This window comes from Neurospora hispaniola (assembly GCF_033458365.1).
Source record: "Neurospora hispaniola strain FGSC 10403 chromosome Unknown B0T23scaffold_6, whole genome shotgun sequence".
In the NCBI taxonomy this organism is placed as follows: Eukaryota; Fungi; Ascomycota; class Sordariomycetes; order Sordariales; family Sordariaceae; genus Neurospora; species Neurospora hispaniola.
Window position 1 is genome coordinate 540,423 of NW_026944411.1, and position 21,929 is coordinate 562,351.

At 45.0% G+C, this 21,929-nt stretch overlaps 6 protein-coding genes across 6 annotated transcripts; 1 reads left to right on the forward strand and 5 right to left on the reverse strand.

Annotated features, from left to right (window-relative positions):
* Positions 1–947: 947 nt before the first annotated feature.
* On the reverse strand, positions 948–4,451 carry B0T23DRAFT_185010 (uncharacterized protein). The gene is made up of 2 exons (XM_062833126.1): positions 3,260–4,451; positions 948–3,195 (listed from the first exon to the last, which is right to left on the reverse strand). Exons 1-2 carry the CDS (start codon positions 4,142–4,144, stop codon positions 1,069–1,071), a joined length of 3,012 nt encoding a protein of 1,003 aa, XP_062690509.1. The 5' UTR covers positions 4,145–4,451; the 3' UTR covers positions 948–1,068.
* An 839-nt stretch (positions 4,452–5,290) lies between these two features.
* On the reverse strand, positions 5,291–5,458 carry B0T23DRAFT_321570 (uncharacterized protein; the record flags this gene model as incomplete). Its single annotated transcript, XM_062835245.1, has 1 exon — positions 5,291–5,458. A coding segment is annotated over one exon (168 nt), but the record flags the coding sequence as incomplete, so codon positions are not given.
* Positions 5,459–7,671: 2,213 nt separating this feature from the next.
* On the reverse strand, positions 7,672–8,990 carry B0T23DRAFT_320536 (methionine adenosyltransferase ETH-1; the record flags this gene model as incomplete). Its single annotated transcript, XM_062835176.1, has 3 exons — positions 7,672–8,133; positions 8,200–8,865; positions 8,931–8,990. The coding sequence occupies 3 exons, from the start codon at positions 8,988–8,990 to the stop codon at positions 7,672–7,674; spliced, it is 1,188 nt and encodes a 395-aa protein (XP_062690511.1).
* A 1,418-nt stretch (positions 8,991–10,408) lies between these two features.
* B0T23DRAFT_383920 (GPN-loop GTPase) lies at positions 10,409–11,946 on the forward strand. The gene is made up of 2 exons (XM_062837441.1): positions 10,409–10,829; positions 10,904–11,946. The coding sequence occupies exons 1-2, from the start codon at positions 10,782–10,784 to the stop codon at positions 11,753–11,755; spliced, it is 900 nt and encodes a 299-aa protein (XP_062690512.1). The 5' UTR covers positions 10,409–10,781; the 3' UTR covers positions 11,756–11,946.
* On the reverse strand, positions 11,947–13,130 carry B0T23DRAFT_383922 (uncharacterized protein). Its single transcript, XM_062837442.1, has one exon. It carries the CDS (start codon positions 12,798–12,800, stop codon positions 12,405–12,407), a length of 396 nt encoding a protein of 131 aa, XP_062690513.1. The 5' UTR covers positions 12,801–13,130; the 3' UTR covers positions 11,947–12,404.
* Positions 13,131–14,081: 951 nt separating this feature from the next.
* On the reverse strand, positions 14,082–15,275 carry B0T23DRAFT_185112 (uncharacterized protein). Its single transcript, XM_062833127.1, has 3 exons — positions 15,129–15,275; positions 14,896–14,979; positions 14,082–14,824 (listed from the first exon to the last, which is right to left on the reverse strand). The coding sequence occupies exons 1-3, from the start codon at positions 15,159–15,161 to the stop codon at positions 14,369–14,371; spliced, it is 573 nt and encodes a 190-aa protein (XP_062690514.1). The 5' UTR covers positions 15,162–15,275; the 3' UTR covers positions 14,082–14,368.
* Between the last annotated feature and the right edge of the window lie 6,654 nt (positions 15,276–21,929).

Here is a 21,929-nt window from a genome sequence, read left to right on the forward strand (position 1 = left end):
CCAGCGGCTGCAGTGTGGTGTGTGATGCACTGTTGGTCCCAGTTTCGTTGGTTCAGTCTTGCTTTTACCCCCGTCCGTTTTCATGTGTTAGGTCAGGTTGCCAGCAGAGTTGGACTGTCTGTGTGATGCAACTGAGTGAGTTCCGATCGATACACATCTCACTATGCTTGGCTCTGCAGTCCTCTCTGGCTTGAAGCCTACGTATTGTTGCCCTCTGGTCCTCCCACAGGTCTCGTCATGCCTTCCATCACAACAATTTTTTATATACTCGTGCCAGGACTAGAATCGTCTCCTGACCCAGCCTGACCGGCACTCTTTGCTCCAATTTTCCCTCCCCGCCCCTCTTTCTCACATGTAGGAATAAGCAAACTGTCATGCAACGTAGCCTCACAAACAGGTCCTCATGTTTGTATGTCAACTATAACAGAGGTCGGCGAGAGACGTTATAAACGATACGTGGAATGTATAGGTGTAGATTGTTGCTGAAAAAATGGGTATCGAAAAAATGTACATGAAACGAAAAAGGGATGATACATATAAGTAGCCTGGTAGCTCCACCCAAAAAGTTAATACAGACAACGGTAAGAAGACAAGGAGGAGGGGAAAAAAAAGTAACAAAAAAAAAAACATGGAACCGCCACCCCTCAAAGGCACTCGCTGAGCTTCACAGAACACCTTTTTCCGCCTCTCGCTCCACCGGCCAGCCGAGGCTTCCTCCTGGATATTTCAGTTCTCCCCGCTTACAATACCTCAAACTTTCCATCCATTTGGCATTCATCGAACCAACCCTTAACAACCGATCCGTCTCCTCGATCGAAACTCATTAGGTATTAATAAACCGTCAAAGATTTGACCAATATCGATAAAGTGGTATAGATATCTCTGTGTGATTGTGATCTTTTTTCGTGCCCGGTCGTTTGTTGCTTGCGCGCCGCCAACACCGTTCCCCATGAAACCATGAAAACCAAGGGCACATATAAAAGAAACAGCTTCCAGCAGAAAGCAGTTGGAAGGCCAAAAAAATATAAAAAAACCAACCACAAATGAAGGGTTTCAACGCCAGTCCATTCACTGCTGCCCGTCCGCCACCCCTTCAAACCCCTCCAAAATCTTCCTCGCCATATCGATTCTCCGCCTATACATCCTACTCTCCGCACTTGCCCTTCCATTCTCCGTCAATCCCAAAACGCACCTACCCAGACTGGCCACCAGTCTCTCGACAAGGTACTTATCCTCGCGCAAAAGAGCCTGCAGAGCCGCTGGGTTGTCAAGACTGTTGCTCGTCAACCTCGAATCCGCTCGCTGATTCTCCGTTTCCTGTTGCTGTTCGCACACACTCGCCGTCTCGCTCAGGAGCACGCTCGAAATACTCCTGAGCTCCTGATCTGGGGTCAAGTAAACAGTTTCGGGTGTCGAAACGGCGATGCTAACAGCCGGCACGACTGTGCTGGCGGTATTCCCTCTGTTGCGCTGCTTATTCGGCACCAGGGGAAAACTGCGATTTGTCCCGGCCGAGCCGATGGAGGATACAGATGGTCGGTGTTCGAGGTTATGCGTGCTGGCGACAGGGGAAATCGGACACCGGCGCACGGAGAGACTGCTGTTGCGGTTGTTGTTGTTAGGGTCGTGGTACTGCTGAGTGTCTGGACCACTACCTCCTTCGTGAACGGACTGGAATGATTCGCGGTGACTGCGGATCGTGCCGGTGCTGGAGCTTTTGATGTTGGATATTCTTGAGCCGTGGGCACGGCTGTCGACTCTGGTGTTGCCGGATCCAGCGCTGAAGGAGGCGCTCTTCCGTTTACTCGCACTCTCAAAATCTGGGGTGTACTCGTCCTCGTAGGGATACTCATCATATACCTCCTCGCTAATAGAATCGTCGGCTTCGTAGTATCTCCTGGGGCGCCCTTCCTGTGCTGTCCGGAAAGTTTCAATTGTCGAGATTGAGTTGACGCTGCCCCGCCTGCTTCGACTGTGGAAGTTGATGCTCCTACTATCACTACCACCGCTGTTCATGCGCGTGTTTTCGTCGGTAATCGGGCCGCGGGTGGTTTCAACCGAATCTTCCGACGTGTAACTGGTTTCACTCCCTCGCCTGTCCATATGTTGTTGGCTTAGAGCACCCATGGCGCTGTGTAGGAAGAAGTGCTCGTAGTCGAATGCATCCTCGCGGTCTTCATGCGAGATTTGGTGCTGAACCGTATCGTGATAGAGCGATTCGCCACCAATGCTCATCTGATCGTCGTCGAGCTCTTGCGCATCCTCGAATTCCTCGTCCCCATTTTCGGTAAATGCATCAAAGTTGTCCTCTTCCTGAGACATGTGCGTGCCCGCAGTTGCCGAGACCGGCTCGGGGAAATGGTCAATGGCTGACTCGAAGCTCCCTGAAACATCGCCCTCCTCGTACGAATCGTCTTCACTATCTAAATTTCCTCGCAGATGTCCATAGCTCCCTGGGTGCTCCCCGTCAAGACTCGAGTCCTGTTCGCCGTTCCATGGGTTCCTTTGCAAAGATTCAGGCGTGAAGATTTCAGAGTTTCTAGCTGAAGGCGTCTCTGTGAACCACTGATCGACTTGAGCATGAGTAAACGGGCTAGGCGTCCTAAGGCTTTGTACGCTCCGTCGCTTAATGCTGTCAACCCGAGCCTGTTCCCGTAGACTAGATATTTTACCCTTTAGATCTTTCATCTGGTCCTTGATATCTCGCATTTGACTCGTGGGAGCAGGTGTAGAATGTATATCCCTCGAGCTTCCGCTGCTATGGTCGCTACCGTAAGCTGTCCCATGGTAGGAATGAATGGGACTCTCGTCGTCATCCGGGGCGGTGCCATCCGGCCTCAAGGTTTTCCCTGTCAATATGTTGTACGTCTGGCGGTGGGCATCGTCTTCCCACCCTCCTCGGATGGCCTCCGCGCTTTTCGATGCCGTTATAGACTGCCTGGGATTTCCTCCGTGAGAACCCATGGCACTGTGCGACCTCTGGACGGATATCCGATATGGCAACCCATTCCGCATCGCGATATCGCTAGTCATTCGCGTATGACCAGAGTAGTTGGCCGACGATGAGCGGTACCCGCCGTTCCGGCTGTTGGCAGATGCCGTTCGCTGAGGGGGTGAGGGTGTGCCATCGGATGAAAGAGAGGGAGCAGTATAGTGAAGCGAGCTCCGTGCGCGACTCAAGTTACCCTCCATAGTCTAGTCGGGATAAAGTTAGTTCAATCATGCAATGTACGGGACAAAGTTACACGCAGTGACGTACGGTTAACCTCTTCTTCGCATTGGCCAGAATCTGCTCTGCTCTTCGGCTCAAGGCAGTCGTCGAGTAAGTAGACAACCTGTCACCGTTTTCACCACCCACAACTCCCAGAAGATTCCGATCTCGGGGTATCGTTCCCTCAACATACGAGGAAGCCATGCTTTCCTCGTCATCACCCTGAAAAACACTATCATCTACACTAGCCGCATCATCAATGTTGATGTCGGCAAGGAAAGCTGGCCGGTCCTCCATGGTTATGGTTGTGATTGTGCTGGTGCTCTCGGTGCTCATTCTCCTCTCTTTTTGCGCGGTCAAACTGGGCTTCAGTCTCTTGGCCAATCCTGACTGACCCATCACGGGTGAAGCTGACCGCAGCACAGCATCGATACTGTCGTTCCTCCTATGCATAGCCGGGCCTCTGTGGCGGGTTGGCGAGGGCCGCCCAGGAGTGCTCTCCACCTCGGTCACTTCCCCGATATCCGAGAGGATGGTGCCATTCCCATATATTATGGGCGTGGTCGGCGTCAATGGTGCTGAGGACCCGTATGTGTTTTGCTGGTTGTATCCCATTTGCGCCGAGTTGACGGCAAACATCTTGTGTAAGTCCGAAGTGGCCGTCACAGCAGCCTGGGCGCTCCTCCACATCATAAACTTGGACCGGATGCGGGCGTCTATCTCGGAGTCGGGGGAGTTGCCGTGGCCGTAGTACGGGTCGTCGGGCAATATCATGTCCGGGTTCGAGAGCGTGGGTGACGCCGGAACAGACGATGAAGGAGAGGTCTGAGACTGTAGCTGTGGTCGTTGTTGTTGTTGTTGAAGCCCACGACCGGGGGTGGTGTGAAGGTTCGCCGTTTCCATGGCGGCCGATCGAGCTGTTATAGCGGCCATGGCGTACAGCTAGCTGGTCGGAGATCCGATGCTGCAGGTGCTGTGCGTTTAGAGCGCTGCTACTGCAAGCGACACCTAATAGCCTGGGTCCAACGGCAGCACCTCCACTAGGTTCTGGGCCGTCGAAAATGTCAAGATCCACCTCCACAAGAACGGCGCATGCACGGGGCACGCCCACGTCACTCTGGAATCTCTCAAGCAATCAATGGTTCCTCCGGACTGTTTGTTGACTTGATCACGTCTCAAACGCTTCTTTTCGGTTTGGTCACTTTTTGGTCTCTCCGGAGCTTCCCGTGTGTTGTGGCTGCTCGCGTGTGTCGTGCGGGAAAGCCGGGTGCGGTGCAGGCGCAACGCAACGCAGGCGCACTAGAGGTAAGTATGGGTAGGTCTGTTTGTTTGGCGAAAAACAGACCCGTTCTTTCCTTTTCTTTGGTCGATTTGGTGATTTGTTGTGTTTGCCCACGCGGTAAAGGGCAGGGGGGAAGCGGAGAGGCGTCGCCGAGTGCGTCGAAGAGATCTGTAAAGGTACCTACCTCTAGGTAGGTAGGTAGGTACGTCTGAAGGCGTACAAGACAAAGGGAAATTCCAGCTCTTCAGTTGACTCTTGTCTTCAGTTTACCCAAACAGGCAATCGACATCAACGTCAACCGGCAAGGCACTCCACGATGACTGAGGGAATGGATCAATCGGTGATTCGGTGTTCGAAGTCGACATTGGGCGTCCGTCAAAAGTGAGCCATCCTGTGACGACTGCGTGAGTGAGATCGTTGTTCAAGAAAGGGTCGCGCGTAGGAAGGTAAATTGGATCAAGGACAAGGACAACAACGGAGCGGATGCCCGGACTTTGCAAGTGCCACCAGCCCGGATAGGTCTTTTCGCGCTCGACAAAAAAAAAAAAAAAAAGGCAATAACTGAACGTTTGCAGCTTGAGCAAATCGATAGGAAGAGATTGGACTTTGCAAAGTCCTCTCTTCACATCCATATGGAAGAAACTCGACACGGCACCTCCCCTAGCCAGCACAAAATGGTTAGCCTCTCTTCTCCCTTCTGGACCGCACTTCCTTTGGGCTCTCTCTCATGGGAGATTGCATTGCCGGCGGGAACCACTCTTTGACTTTCAACACTCTCGAAATGGCAAGGATAGGGGCTAGTACAGGGATTCATTCGACGGAGGAACCGGGGGGGTCTGAAGAAAACGTGGGCGGCCCCTTCCAACAACCCCGGCCACAAAGTCAATCCAGTCGGATTCATCGAGTACCTGAATGCCCAGCACATTGACCGTGGGCGCCGTGACATCCTCCGTGGGGCTAATAATTTATAGAGGGGAGAGAGGGGGGGGGAGGCACTCGGGTAAGAATTTCACACCTTAGCACTCGTCGGTATGAACCGACCAACCAGAAGAAAGCATGGAACCGTGGGATTCGGCCATATTGGTGCACCACCCGTCACCCAATCGTCACCATCAATGGGATACATAGTAAGTTGGGTACTTAGGAAGGAGAAGGAAAAGGAAAAGGAAGGCAAAGAAGAGCGAGCGAGTCGTCAAGAACCACTGCCCTAGGCACTATGGCCAACAACTTGATACAATTGCCAGTTGAGCTGCAGTCAGTAAAGACCTAGAAGGAAATCACTTGCTGGCTCAAGCCAGGGGCACTGCTATGAAGCCAGGCCCAAATTCCTCTTTCTCGATCGATCATCGCCACGTCTTTCGTCCACCGGGTCCGTCCCCTTGACCGCGATGTCGAATTGCACAACATCAAGCAGTACTTCCACATACCAGCCGGCGATTCTCTCTCTTCGTATCAAACGATAACATCATCCATGCCATCGGAATGCCGTGGGCGCTGACCCGTGCTTGTACGTAGGTCAAGTTGATTGAAGTGGAGTCAGACCATACAAGGAGTTCACAGATGAACACCTTCGACAACACCATCACCAACGACTCGGCACCCAATTCGCTACCTAAGTATCTCTTGCAAAACAGCGCTTCGGCACGATCCCGTTCTGCCGTCTGTCTGCGCCTAGGCCCCGAAGGGTCGGGCTTCCGTTAGCGTCCTGTATGCAAGTACGCAAAGGGGCTGCCGTTGAAGACACCCGAGACACGCTTCGTGACTACGAGAGGACAAAAAACCGGTGCGAACAGGCATGGTAGAAGATGCAAATCATAGCCGACAATCAGTACCATGGTATCCTGTCCATGCCCAGAGAAAGCGACGTTTGCCCTTTTAGGCCGCCTCCAGGCCCCAGGGAGAAAAGTCTCCGAACATGAACAAGCACTGGACCCGGCATGGATCAAAGCGGTGGTCCCCGATTCCACGGCAAAGCATGCATGCCCTGCCCAAGCCCTCCAGATAATGATCGCTCCGTCGCAATGCCATGAAAAAGACACGCTCTTTTGTCCTGTCTTATGCGCTTGCGGGCGATGCACAACAGCACGGGATGGATCCGTTGAAGCCATGGATCAGGGGTTCACGCCCTTTGGCTCACTCCCACTCTTGAGTCACTCCGGTCACGATTGAGCTGAAAAACCGACCAAACTCCCAAAGAAGAACAACAGGAAGATCGTTTCGGCCCTGCCTACCCGCTAAAAAAAAAGATCGACCAAAGGAAGTGTTCATGCCAATTTCCAGAATTTCAAGTTATTTCCATTGTGCCCCGGGCCACTGCGAGCAGTGCCATGGACTCAATACGGATACTCAGGTATATCATTGCTCGAGACTCAACAATGGTAAATTAATTCAATGCTAACAAGGTTGCCACAAATCGACCCGCGAGTCAAACCCAATCCACCCACTGAGGGCAAGACAATACTAACGACCCCGTGGCATAATCTTTGGTTGTCGACGCCATTATTCTCTTTGTGTGTTCGAAGGATTCGTAGGTGACGAGTTGTCAGACGACGCTGGAAGTCAATAGCAAGGCGAGGCTCAAGTAACGAGATGGACGCAGTGAAGTATTGTTTGTCCTCAAATGGGTCCTCATTGATTAACGCCCACTAACGCTTCAGACGCTAGATGCCTCAAAATTTAATGGCATCATCCTCATCCATGATCAAACCCCATAGAGCTCCATACATTTTCTTTTTCTTTGCCTGTCCTACAGAGACCTCTCTGTCTCCTCCACTGCCGAGCCAATGGCCAATTACCGGCGTCTAAGGATATAGGATAGGAAACGAAAAGATGTTGAAGTTCTTTTGTTTTCCCCTGAACGCCGATGCTGTATTCCTCAAATGTTCGTCACCCTTCGGGTATCGCAAAACGTCATGAATTGGGCCTTCCTGGCTCATGCAAGTCTTTGTTGAAAGACACCTACCACCCACCGGTCTGACCCCCTCTTTATGAAAGGTGTTTGTATTCATAAACTCCCGAGGCAAACAAGACCACATGAAACACGTTGGATATGTCTAAACCCAACCGTACGCCCATTGTAAATGCCAAAATGAAAAGAATCTAAAAAAGATAGCCAACAAATTCACGAGACTATATCAGCAGGGGCAACCGAGCCACCTGCGAGAATGATTGTCCCAGTTTAGAACTTGAGAGCCTTGGGCTTCTCCCAGCTGAAGGACTGGTTGGTACCAAAGTGGCCGTTCTTGGCAGTCTGGAGGTAGATGGGCTTGGCAAGATCGAGCTCCTTGACAATGACACCGGGGCGGAGATCGAAGTTGTTGCGGATGATCTGGACGAGCTCCTCAGAGGTCTTGTCAGAGGTGCCGTAGGTATCGACGTAGATGGAGAGGGGCTCAGCGACACCGATAGCGTAGGAGAGCTGAACAAGGGCACGGCGGGCAAGACCAGCGGCAACGAGAGACTTGGCGATCCAGCGGCCGACGTAGGCAGCGGAACGATCGACCTTGGAGAAGTCCTTGCCGGAGAAGGCACCACCACCGTGGGCACCCCAGCCACCATAGGTGTCGACGATGATCTTACGGCCAGTAAGACCGGCATCACCCTGGGGACCACCGATGACGAAGAGACCGGAAGGCTGGATCTGTAGTAGAAATAACGTGTCAATGATGCCGCCAAAGTAGGTGAAATTGACAGGTTTTGGACTTACGTGGTAGACGGTCTTCTCATCGAGATACTTGGCGGGGATGGTGGTCTTGATGATCTTCTCAAGGATCTCCTTGCGGAGCTCCTCAGTGGTGATCTCGGGAGCGTGCTGAGCGGAGACGACGACGGTGTCGACGCGGAGGGGAACGACGGCACCGTTGTCGTGCTTGTACTCGATAGTGACCTGAGTCTTGGTGTCGGGGCGGAGCCAGGGGAGGGAGCCGTCACGGCGGGCAGCGGACATGGCGGCGTTGAGCTTGTGGGCGAAGAGGAGAGTCAAGGGGAAGAGCTCGGGGGTCTCGTCGGTGGCATAGCCGAACATGATACCCTGATCACCGGCACCGAGGTTCTCGAGACGGTCGTCAAGGTGAAGACCCTGAGCGATATCGGGGGACTGCTCCTCAATGGCAACGAGGAGGTTGCAGGTCTTGTAGTCGAAGCCCTTGGAGGAGTCATCGTAGCCAATGTCCTTGATGGCGTTGCGGACAACCTTCTGGTAGTCGAGCTTGGCCTTGGTGGTAATCTCACCGAAGACCATGATCATACCAGTCTTGGTGGCGGTCTCGCAAGCAACCTTGGAGAGAGGGTCCTCGGCCAAGCAGGCATCGAGAATGGCATCGGAAACCTGATCGGCGATCTTGTCGGGGTGACCCTCACCGACGGACTCGGACTGTACAGGTCGGATCAGCGAGTGTTTCGGCCATGGGCATATGCAGAGTGTCGGCGCAGACTTACGGTGAAGAGGAAGGTTCCCTCGTTGTAGTGCTTCGCACCGTTAACACCGTTGGTGGCCATTGTGTCTGATGTGGTTTCTGGGAGGAGTTAGCAATGTGCGCGCACAAAAGGCCAAGCACTGAACGAGTATGACTCGAAGAGAAAGGGGTTGAAGAGACAATTGGGTGGATGTGAAGCTTGGAAGTGCAAGAGGACACGGTTGACCAACTAATCACCCGGGCGCAAGGCGATGTACGGTATAGGAAGTTCGGGATGGCAGAGAGAGAAGAGAGGTGGTGAAGACTCCAATCGCAAGACACTTTGCTCGTTGAAGCCAAATGGTGCTTGGACCAAGGAGCCTGCACAATGGAGCTGCGATTGCCTTGTCCAGGATGCAGAATGACGCCTCAAAACTTTTTTCTTTTTGGAGGACACAAGTTCGACACGTGGGGAGAGGGCTCTTGGGTTGGGATTGTTGGGGTTCGTCTTGACTGGAAGTGACTCACCTTCTGGTTGCGACGAAGCAAAAGACAGAGGAAGCAGAACCTACAAGAGGGAATGAAGTTAAGAAGAGGAGGAAAGAGATTGAGGGCTAGGAAGGAGCGGAGTTTATGTGAAAGAAAACGGGGGAGGTGGGTGTGGGAGTATTTGAGGAATTTTGCATCCAGTCGCGGACCCTGATGGAAAGGAGGCCGGGTTTCGGGCGCCAGAGACGGGATGGCGGGGTAACGAGAAACTTTCAATTCCGAATTGGTGTACAAAATAACAAATTCTGCCAGGGCTACTAAGGAAGAAACATGTACGAGCTGGGCGGGGCTCCCCTACGATGGCGAATTATGCGCGGGGATCACGGCAAGAAGAACGGACCATCTCCATTTTACGCTTTCACGTGGAGGCGTCTAACGTCTACGTCTGGCCATGATCAAGTGGCAGCAGGAGAGCGGGCAGAACGAATGGATCATTGATCTTAGACTCTGGCATATCAGGCTGGTGAACCCAAGTGCACTCTATAGGTAGACGTCCGATATCGTGAACATGATCCAGCCGTCGGATAGAGATAACCTCGAGATCGTTCTTTCTGTCGGAGTGCAGGAACTCGATCTCATCTGAAGTTCTTCAAACAACATCTGCAGCGGCACGCAACCGCCCAGCGGCCGACGGTTCGGCCGACACCACATATTTTGTAGCGTGCCCCGGCCGGGTATGGTGTAGTGTACATAACCTGTCAAAAGTCTGGATGTGACATTGGACCCGCTTTTTGAGAGAAGGAGAAATTGCGCAATCGCAGCCCTCTCTGGTCGTCCAACAAGTGGAAGGATGGTGCCTTTTGGGTACCTTTGTTTGCCCTGCCAGCTCTGCCCGCGCATCGCTCTCGTGGAAGCACACCGCATTTGACGCCATTCGTTGACATGATGTGACCCCAGTGGGGCACCTAGATAGTGTACAATAGTGTAGATGCCGCAAAAAAATTATCAAGGCGCGTTTACACCGGCAGGCATATCTCGTGGCAATCGTGCCTGCAGCAGCGGCAACGCTATCAGTATCCGTATCAGAAGCAGAAAGTTTGGCGATCGAGTCCGGGTATCGAGGCAACCTTTTCGTCACCAGTCGCATCATTTCGCATTGACGGGATTTTCCTTGTCACACCTACACAGCACACTGCATCCGTTCCGAGCCCGAATAGACATCAACGACAATCCCACAAAGCTTCGTTCACACACCCAAGATCCAGGTATCCAATCCTTTCGCCAGATCACCCCGCCGTATCACCGTCGCGCATCCGTCCAGTTGGGCTGCAGCTCAGAGTTGACAAGCAACTTCTCCCCACCATCCACATACGCACATCCTAGACGTCGGAGCATCATCGCAGCCATGAGCAAGTACGGCGTGATGGTGATGGGCCCCGCGGGGGCGGGAAAGGTAGGCTAGGCTCTAGTGAACGGCAATTCCCCGTCTGCGCTTTCCGCTGGTTCTCTAACGGCTCGGTGTGCCAGTCCACCTTTTGCGCATCGCTCATCACACATCTTCAACTTAACCGGCGCTCTGCTTTCTACGTGAACCTCGATCCCGCCGCCGAATCATTCGAACACACGCCCGATCTCGACATCAAGGACCTGATATCTCTAGAAGATGTGATGGACGAGATGAAGCTCGGCCCCAACGGCGGCCTGATCTACTGCTTCGAGTTCCTCATGGAGAACCTCGACTTCCTGACCGAGGCGCTGGACTCGCTGACCGAGGAGTACCTCATTATCTTTGATATGCCGGGTCAAATTGAGCTTTACACGCATATTCCAATCCTTCCTACCCTTGTCAAGTTCCTCACAACACCCGGCGCCCTGGACATTCGATTGTGCGCCGCATACCTGCTGGAAGCTACCTTTGTCGTCGATCGTGCCAAATACTTTGCAGGTTCCCTGAGCGCCATGAGCGCCATGATCATGCTGGAAGTCCCACATATCAACATTCTCAGCAAGATGGATCTGGTCAAGAACCAAGTGAGGAAGAAGGACCTCAAGAAGTTTATAACCCCGGATACCTCGTTGTTGCTTGACGATCCAGCGGACCTTGCCAGGAGGAAGGCCGGCGAGGACACCTCGGATGACCAGTACGCCGATCCCCAGGATAAGAACGCCATGCTGTCTGGCGCGACGTTCAAGCGCCTCAACACAGCTGTCGCGCAACTGCTTGAAACCTTCAGCATGGTCAGCTACCTCAAGCTGGATTCCACCGACGAGGACAGTGTTGGGGCAATTCTGAGCTACATTGATGACTGCATACAATACCACGAAGCACAAGAACCACGGGAGCTGAAGGACGAAGAGTTTGACGAGCCTGAGGAATAGTTGGGAAGAGGAATGATTCGCAGCTTGGGAAAAAAAAGAGTCTCCAGACTTTGACTGAATTACGTATGGATTCGTCATTACCATATGGGCAAAATGTATAGGGATTCTGCATAGCGACGGCGTCGGGGAAGAAGATACAAGTTTGGCTCACCGAAAAAGAATGGGATGGGGTACGGAAGCAAAGCAATAATGATCTATATGTTCTTTTCCCACTTGACTACCAAAAGCCCTTAAAACAGTATTCCCAACGCAAGGTCACCGCCTGTAACATTCATGCCCTCAATCCTTCGCACCTCCAAGGTCGCAGATCTCGAACATTGCCTGACAGGAAACGCCGTAACGCCATGGGATATGCGGTATTCCAACAGCCAGCCACCCTCCAACTTTTATCGTCGTATCATCGTAATTTAGTCCGTAAAGCCAAAAAAAAATAAAAAAATCCACCCCGTACTCTCCACCGCGAAGCATCGATTCCCAATTTCTCCTTTTCAAGAGTGATCATCGTCTTCATAGTCATCATCCAAGATATCTCCACCATCAGTTTGATCTTCCATCGCTGCCTGCCCTTTGCGCTTCACCCTGACGCCCTCCCCTTATCCACCCTTGCCTCTTCCTTGCTATCCAACAACATATCTCCCGCTTCTCCTCGTTAAGCACGATCATACTTAGCATGACCCCTTGCCTTATCCTGCGCCTCGTACCTCTGCCACTCGGTCATGAAGAAATTCCAAATGCCCAGTCCATACCCGCTCGCCCTGCCCAGCCAGAACGTCGCATCCCTCGCGCTCTGCTCCACTCCGCGCCTGTACACCCAGCTCGCGACCGCCGCCACGCCCGCCCAGAACACCAGCGTGAACGCAAGCCTGGTGAAAAACATGAGCACCCGTCGCATCCAGCTCAGAACCTGCAGCACCATGACCAGCAGCAACAGCACGCCGGCGAGAATGACAACGTCGGGGGAGGCGTAGATGTATGCCGTTAGCCGCTCGACAAGCGGCTGCATGATCGGGATGAGAGTGGAGATGAAGGCTTCGATTGTTGACATTATGTGCCGCTTAAGAGATTGGATGGCGGAGTCGGGCGAGAGGAGGTTCTGACGGGCGAGGGAGAGGTAGGGGTCAGGAAGGACGCCTATGATGAGAAGAAGAAAAGAGGATGGTGGGTTAGCGGGACGGGATGCGTTACAGAAAGAGGGAGGAAGGTGACGGGTTTTATGATCCGGTAAAAGCGAAAGATGCCCACGTCAAGTGAATCGCAACGTGGCGCTTTGGGCTCTTTTGCATTCTTTTGGGCTGGCATGCTGGTGAAGACTGGGGAAGTTCGGGGAGTGCGACAGGTTGGCGCAAGACTTACCAGTAAGAAGCTGGAGAGCCCATTCGATGGGGAGGTTGAACGGATCCATAGTGTTTGACGATGATCTTGCCGTGGCCTGTAGAGATTGGTGGGTAGTCGCGCGACACAAGGAGGTCTTATATAAAATTCTGGTGAGGAAGCAAGCGAAGATGTGAAATGCGATTTGCGATTGCGGTATCTGTTGTGTTGTTTTGGAAGGGAAACGTGGTGGGGTAGTTGTGGTGCGAAGTGAAAAAGAACCAGTGGAGCGACGGCGATGTTAGCGATTCCGTGGAGGCGGGGGGCTTTATCTTATCAACTGACCAGGCAACGGAGTGTGGGGCTTGGGTCACCGTTTGGGTTGTTCTCACCCTCTTCTTGTCATCTCTCACCAGGCTGCCCGAGATGGCGGCAACAGCGTTTGAAGCCCAACTGACAATGAAGGTACCCTTCACTCCCGGTGGGGCTTGGATACTACGTGTACACCTCTAATGGGAGCATTGCAGCTGTAGGAGAACCTTTAAACCTAGTTGTGGCCTTCCTCGCTCAGCTCTTCGAGGTGGCTTGTGACGGAATGTAATTCCGATGGTTTTCCTTATTCGATCTAGGTTGTACGCTCTTTGGGGTAGACGGGAGAGGCACTTAGCAGTTCTCACATTGCATGAACCGCAGCCTGGTAAAGCAGTAACGATACAAAGCAGCCGCATTGGTCTCTTAGTTGAAAATCAATGACCACCATCTCTAGTAACCGTCTACTATAAGTACTTCGTCATGACCCCCGTCCATTTTCTGCGTCTCATTAATGACTTCGTCGTGGGGAACTTTCTGCTCTAATCGATCTTAATACGACGTGTTATAGGCCTCTAGAATCTGAATCTGTGAGACAGCCCATATCAGCTTGTCAAGTTCAGTGAGCCATCTGGCCATTTATTATTATTCTCTAATGTACAGTAAAAGTCCATAGACTATCAAAACTCCCGTTTGGGATCAGACGCTAACAACCTCAGCAGCGATTCCCCATCTCAATCATTGAATCACATGTTTGACAAGCAAGTCTTGCGCTACGAGACCGTGATAAAGACGCGGGCCAGTTCAAATCCCGCTCAAACATCGTCCACGATATCATTAACCTCAGAGTCGAGTCACAGCTGCTCATGCCTGTTGTTGACATCGTTGCATGACCTCTCTACCCCTGAAACCGCCCCTGACATAAATCCAACTCTTCACCTCGGGGTACTCTCCTGATCTGGCAGCTGGACGGTAAAGGATGCCGAATTTCCCTTATTGCGCCTTCTTCGCGTTCCTGCTCTCCCGGAACTTGGCAATCTCAACCGCCACAGCCTTGTCCACACGCGTCTTGAGCTCCGGGCGGTAACCCAGCATGAACAAGAGTTCAAGCCAGACGAACAGCGGAGCGAGGAAGATGGCCTGGAAGAGGTTGTCCAGGAGGGCAGGGGCACGGCCCTCAAATTTGCCGTGGCCGAGGAACTGCGCCAGCCAGCTCACAATGTGAACGACAATGGCAACCTTGGTGGTCAAGACTGGGTCGGCAATGCGGAGATAGTTGGTGAATGCGCAAGCACCGAGGCAGATGAGCGCCAATGCGGTGCCGGCGACCGGCTCGAGGAGAACGTATAGTCCGCCCCATGTCAGAGCTGCAAAGGTGCCCAGGTTTGGCTCTAGGTAGGGTACCTGGAGCCAGGAGGGGAGTGTGAAGAACGGTCCATAGTTGGAGGCCTAGTTTGGAAGCATGAGGCGTGTGAGAACATGTCGCTAGGGACGAGGGAAAGTGGTTCGAGAATTCATACAATTTCAAAGGCCGAGAAGAGGATTAAAGGCACACATATCATGTGGATGACTACATTAACGTGATTAGAGTGGTAAGCACCATACTGCAAGCAGGGAGAGAACAAGTTAGCGAGAGGCTCCAGTCTGTGAATTTCGAGCGAGGTGAAGTGGACGAAATCAAGCAAGGGTTGCCCAAGCAGGCCGACTTGGAGCATGTAGATAGAGCTTGGAAATCTCAGGCAACAAAGCTTACAAAGGTGAGTTGCTTTTCTAGGTTGAGGGACATGGTGGAAGTGATGCTTCGGATTTGCCCAGTATGATTAGGTTGGTGCTGTAGACAGCCTTGAGGTTCAGAGTGTGGATGGATGGCGAGATCTCGCTCAGTTCCGTGAGACCCGAGACAGGAGAGCGACAGAGGATGTCAAGACGAGATGCGTCGAGGGCGACCAGTGAAGAGAGGAAATGAATCACTGCCACATGTATATAAACGAGCAACAGGTGGAATTGGTAGTGTTCTAAAAGCAGAGCGTGCAGCTAATGAAGACCAGAGAGCGGCGGGATCTGGTGATGTGGGAGTCTGTCTGGTGTTCCACTCCGCATATCCATCTTCTTATTCTCAGAGGGCTAAAAGCTACGTGTGGATGCCTCGGTTGTGGAGTCGCCATCAACAGGAACAAGGGAACCTGTTAAGGGAGTGGGTAGCTCACCTCACACATGCCCTCGACCTCGGCCCTCAATCGGAACGCCAAGACCACAACAAGGGTACTGCCCCACACTGTAGAAAAAACTCAGCCGAAGCCGGATACCTTAGCAATAAATTTTCGTATTGTATATTCTTTGAATTTTCTTATTGGTGGATATTTATAGAAGTAATCTAAGGTTAAAATAGTATCTAAAATATAGTACAGAACAAATTGATTATTAATTAATTAGGAATATATATATAATAGATTTTCAACTTTTATTATATTTTATAATTATACTCCAATTCGTGTTAGATTAAATATATTAATAATATATTATTAATATATTATAATGGATTTTTGACTTTTATTACATTTTATAATTATATTCTAATTAGTATAAGGTTTAATATATTAAAAATGTATTATTAATATATTATACCAATTTATTCACCTTTATTACATTTTATAGTTATATTCTAATTAGTGTAAGGTTCAATATATTAGAAATATATTATTAATATATTATACCAATTTTTTAACTTTTATTACATTTTATAATTATACTCTAATTAATATAAGGTTCAATATATTAAAAATATATTATTAATATATTAATATATAATATCTCTATATAGTAAATAAATTAATTAAGTAAATAGAAATAAGTAGTAAGATAAGGGTAGTAGTAAAAGATAAGGATAAGATTTTGAAGAGATAAGAGGTAAAGAGAATTTAAAAGGGTTAGTAGTGTAAGGAGGGTATATAAGTAAAATGAATAATAATATTTTCTAATAAGTGTAGTATAGTGGTTAATATGCTAGCTGTTGGTGTTGAGGTTATGGGTTCGATTTACGTTGTAGTTTCTTTTTTTTTTCCTTTTTTATAAGAAATTTAGACTTTTATTATTTTATAGTTATAAATATCTATTAATTAATTATATTACTTTCTTATTTACTTTTTTTCTATTAAAAATATCTAGAATATTATAAAAGAACTTATTATAATATATAAATTGGATTATATAAAAAATAATTAGTAATTATTTAAGAATTTCTATAAAAAGACTTTTCTTTTTTATTTTCACTTACTTTTTATTTAAATTACTTTATATTAGTTCTAAGTATTATATAACGCTTAGAATACTTCATATATCTAGATTTACTATTTAATATATAATTTAATTATTATTTTTCATTTATATAAATATATATAATTTAAAGAAAGTATTTAATTTATACCCTACTTTAATTAATTATTATATTATCTTTATTTATAAGGAAAGTTAGTTAATTAAACCCCAAAAGAGTATCTTATTTATTTTATAGTCTAATTAACTATTATACTACTTATATTTATATAGAAAAAAGTTAAGTAATTTAATTAATATACCTTTAATAAAAATTAATTTTTAATATATTAAGAAGAGATAAAATGAATATTTTATTATATTTTTCAGTTATAGCTAATTTAATATAATTTCAAATATATTATAAATATATTATAAATATATCTGTAAATAGTAAGCGAATATAAGTATTAAAAATAAGAAAACTTAAATTCAATTTTATATATAATATTTTATTACTAATATATAACTTTACTCCTTACTTATATTTTTTTATAAATAAATTTAAAAAAACTTCTTAGGAAATATTATTTTATATAGTTTTAAAGTTTTAAATAATTTATAGTTTATAGAATATAATATTAATAATAATTATAAGAAAGTAAAATAATAAAGTAAAATTAAATTAATATATAATATATTTTTAATATATTATATATTTTTTAAGGTCTTTAAATAAATATAAGCTTTCCTTTTGTTATATTTTAATTATAATATAATATATAAATATTGTAAAAAATAATTAAAATATATTTCTTCTACTTTATATATTGACAACTTTCTTTACAAATATGAATTGCCAAAAACTATTAAATACTAGAAAAACTTTAAATTACATTTTTAATAAATTCAAAATGAGTTTTTGATTATTCTAAAATTGATTTGTAATATGATTGTTGATAAACTATATAAATTCCAAACTAAATTCAAATCTATACTTTATAAAAAAAAGCCTTCTACTATTCTCTTACTTTTAATATTCTTTTACGAGTTGATTTACGGATAGGATAGATCGATGTAGCAGCCTCTTCTTGGGCGGTAGGAAATTAAGAAGAGGGAATGTTGATATTGGTCTATAATTGGTTGTGGATCAATGTAGCCTCTTCCGGAGCAGCCTCTTCCTAAGCAGCCTCTTCCTAAGCAGCCTCTTCCGGAGTAGCCTCTTTCTGGGCGGTAGGAAGTTGAGAAGAGGGAACGTTGATATTGGTCTAGGACTGGTCGTGGATTAATGTAGCCTCTTCTAGAGCAGCCTCTTCCGGAGCAGCCTTTTCCGGAGCAGCCTCTTTTGGAGCAGCCTCTTTTAGAATAGTCGAAAGTTTAGAAGAAATGTTGGTATTAGTTTAGGATTGGTCGTGGATTAATGTAGCCTCTTCCGGAGTAGCCTCTTTTAGAATAGCCGAAAATTTAAAAGAGGGAACGTTGGTATTGGTCTGGGACTGGTTGTGGATTAATATAGCCTCTTCCGGAGTAGCCTCTTCCTAAGTAACTTCTTCCTAAGCAGCCTCTTCTGGAGTAGTTTCTTCTTAGGCGGTAGGAAGTTGAGAAGAGGGAACGTTGATATTGGTTTAAGATTGGTTGTAGATTAATATAGCCTCTTCCGGATTAGCTTCTTCCGGAATAGTTTTTTCTGGAGTAGTCTCTTTTGGAGTAGCCTCTTTTAGAGTAGCCGAAAATTTAGAAGAAATATTAGTATTAGTTTAGGATTGGTCGTAGATTAATATAGCCTCTTCCGGAGCAGCCTCTTCTAGAGTAGTCGAAAATTTAGAAGAGGGAATATTAGTATTGGTTTGGGACTAGTTGTAGATTAATATAGCCTCTTCTAGAGCAGTCTCTTCCTAGGTAGTAGGAAATTAAGAAGAGGGAATGTTGGTATTAATTTAGGACTAGTTGTAGATTAATGTAGCCTCTTCCGGAGTAGCCTCTTTTTGGGCGGTAGGAAATTGAGAAGAGGGAACGTTAATATTAGTTTAGGATTGGTCGTAAATTAATATAGCCTCTTCCGGAGTAGCCTCTTTCTAAGTAGTATTTTCCTAAATAGCTTCTTCCGGAGTAGCCTCTTTTTAGGCGGTAGGAAATTAAAAAGAGGGAACGTTAATATTAGTCTAAGATTAATTGTAGATTAATATAACTTTTTTTGGAGTAGCCTCTTCTTAGGCGGTAGGAAGTTAAGAAGAGGGGATATTAATATCGGTTTATAATTAATTATAGTAAATTTCGCCAGAAAGAGAAATATTGTTACTTATATTAAGACTTATTAATAAATAGTTTGAAATTAATATAATTTTTTATTTAATAGGAGATTTAGGAGTATAAATTTTGAGTTGTAGTTATTTATTATAAGTATTTTCGACTATCTTTTTATATTCTAGGTATAGACTTTTATTTGAGAGGTATTTGGGTATTATTTAGAAAGATTAGTCTTTGATGAGTATAAAATTAATTTTTAATTAATTCGTAATTTACTAGTGGGAGGAAGCTTTTTCGCGTTCTTGGGTACGGGAGAAGGGGAACGCTCTTTATCGTTTGAGGGCGAATTATTTGATATTAGTCCGATGGTAAGTTGGGGTTGATTTTCAATTGGTTTTTGAGAACGTGGAGGTAAATTTTGGTGAATATGACGTTTGGGTGCTAGAATAAAATTAATATAAAATTAATAAAAAAGTAATTTTTAATTAACTTATAATTAATTAGCGGAGGGAAGTTTCTTTCTATTTTGGGGAATAGGAGAAGGAAGTTTTTTCCGGTTCTTAGGTACGGGAGAAGGGGAATGTTCTTTATTGTTTAAGTACGAATTATTTAATACTATTCTAATTAGTTTATAATTAGGAAGAAATTAATTTTTAATTAATTTATAATTAATTAGCGGGAGAGACCTTCTTTCTTTTCTAAGGAACGGGAGAAGGAAGCCTCTTTCTTTTTTGGGGAATAGGAGAAGGAAGTTTTTTTTTCTTTTAGGGAACGGGAGAAGGAAGTTTTTTCCGGTTTTTAGGTACGGGAGAAGAGGAATATTCTTTATTATTTAAATACGAATTATCTAATACTATTCTAATTAATTTATGATTAATAAGAAATTAATTTTTAATTAATTTGTAATTAACTAGCGGGAGAGACCTTCTTTTTTTTTTGGGGAATAGGAGAAGGAAGCCTCTTTTTCTTTTAGGGAACGGGAGAAGGAAGTTTCTTTTTCTTTTAGGGAACGGGAGAAGGAAGTTTTTTCTGGTTTTTAGGTACGGGAGAAGGGGAATACTCTTTATTGTTTAAGTGTGAATTATTTAATATTATTCCGATTAGTTTATAATTAATAAGAAATTAATTTTTAATTAATTTGTAATTAATTAGCGGGAGAGACCTTCTTTCTCTTTTAGGGAATAGGAAAAGGAAGTCTCTTTTTCTTTTAAGGAACGGAAGAAGGAAGCCTCTTTCTCTTTTAGGGAACGGGAAAAGGAAGCTTCTTTCTCTTTTGGGGAATAAGAGAAGGAAGATCTTCAACTTATTTCTAAGGATGTTTAGGTATTAAAATAAAATTAGTTTAGAATTAATATAAAATTAATTTTTAATTAATTTGTAATTTACTAGTAAGAGGAAGCTTTTTCGCGTTCTTGGGTACGGGAGAAGGAGAACGCTCTTTATTATTTAAGTGTGAATTATTTGATACTATTCCGATATTAGTTTAGAATTGGTCTTTAATTGGTTTTTAAGTATTTAGGGGTAAATTATATTTATTCCTCCTCTTTTCTTCTTCTATTTTTCTTTTATTCTTCTCCTTTTGCTTCTATTTATTTTTCGAAGTGGAAGGTGTTGTCTTTCTATTAAGGAAGGCCTTACTTTTCTCCCTTTACTTCTGTTTATCTTTCGAGGTGGAAGGTGTTGTCTTTCTATTGAGGAAGGCCTTATGATGTTTGATCAGGTTAGTATAGAATGCTAAATATATATTTAATTAATTCTAAATTAATTTAAATTGGATTAGGGATCGAATACGAACCGTTATTCTTAGCTATTTAGTTAATACTTGGACGGCTAAAATATATTTACTATATTTTTAAATTTATGTAGCTAACTATTTTGTTGTAACGTTCTCCTTTATAATTCCGATATTATTTATAATGAGTTAAAAGATTAGGGTAGTTGGAGAATTGAGTTTGAATAAATTAGTAATGTATTTCTAATAAGTTAGAAATAGATTTAGAATTAATTATTATTTATAAATAAAGAGTACCGTTACTAATTAAAGTTCGATAATATATTTTACTATAATGTATAATTAAATTCCCCGATTGTGGGATTCGTTAGTGATTGATTTGAGTTCGATTCTAAATTAATATAAATTAGTACTTATTTTATCCTCTTCGAATAGAGGAAGACCTGCTAATTTATAGTTATTATTATTATTGTAGTAGAGTTAGTAGTTGTTAGAATTCCGGTACGTAGTAAAGGGAGGTATAGTAGATAAAAGAAAGGTAAGTGGAGTGTGAGTATGAAGATGGATGATAATATATTGAATAAAAAAGAGGAGGAATTTTAATAAATTAGAAATATAAATAAAATTAATTTGGAATTGATTAAGTATTTAAATATTTTACTTTACTAAATTACTAAAATTTAAATTACTTTGCGAAAAAAAAAAACTTATTACTAATTACCGTTGTCTTTAATTAATAAATTACTATTAAAAATTATATTTTACTTTACCCCTATAGATAGCGGATCGATGTACGACCGATCTAGGATTAATCTATATTCGGTATAAGTTAAATAACTATTATTATTATAATTAGTCTCTTAAGTATACCTTAGTATAAAATGTGTTGCTGATTACTGTTAGTATTTGTAAGTGGTTAGTGTATGTGAATGATTACGGTTCAATCTTTATAATAGGTAGTGTACTAATAGTAAATTAATATATAATTTATTAAGGATTGATTTCGGTTAGGTAAAAGTTAGATAATTGTTTTATTGCGATTGGTCTCTTGAGTATACTTTAGTATAAAAGGTATTATTAATTACTATTAGTATTTAAAAGTAGTATTAATAATTATAGTTCAACCTCTATAGTAGGGAATATACTAATAGCAAATTAGTTTACAATTGATTAGGAGTGGATTTTAGTTAGGTATTAATTAGGTAATACCTTCTCTTTTTATTAGCCTTCGAATTACTTATATTGTTATACTAATCTAAAAAGGGTTTTGTTTGCGAGGTTTCTTTTATGGACTTGAAAAAAAAAGTTTGAGTAAAAGAGAAT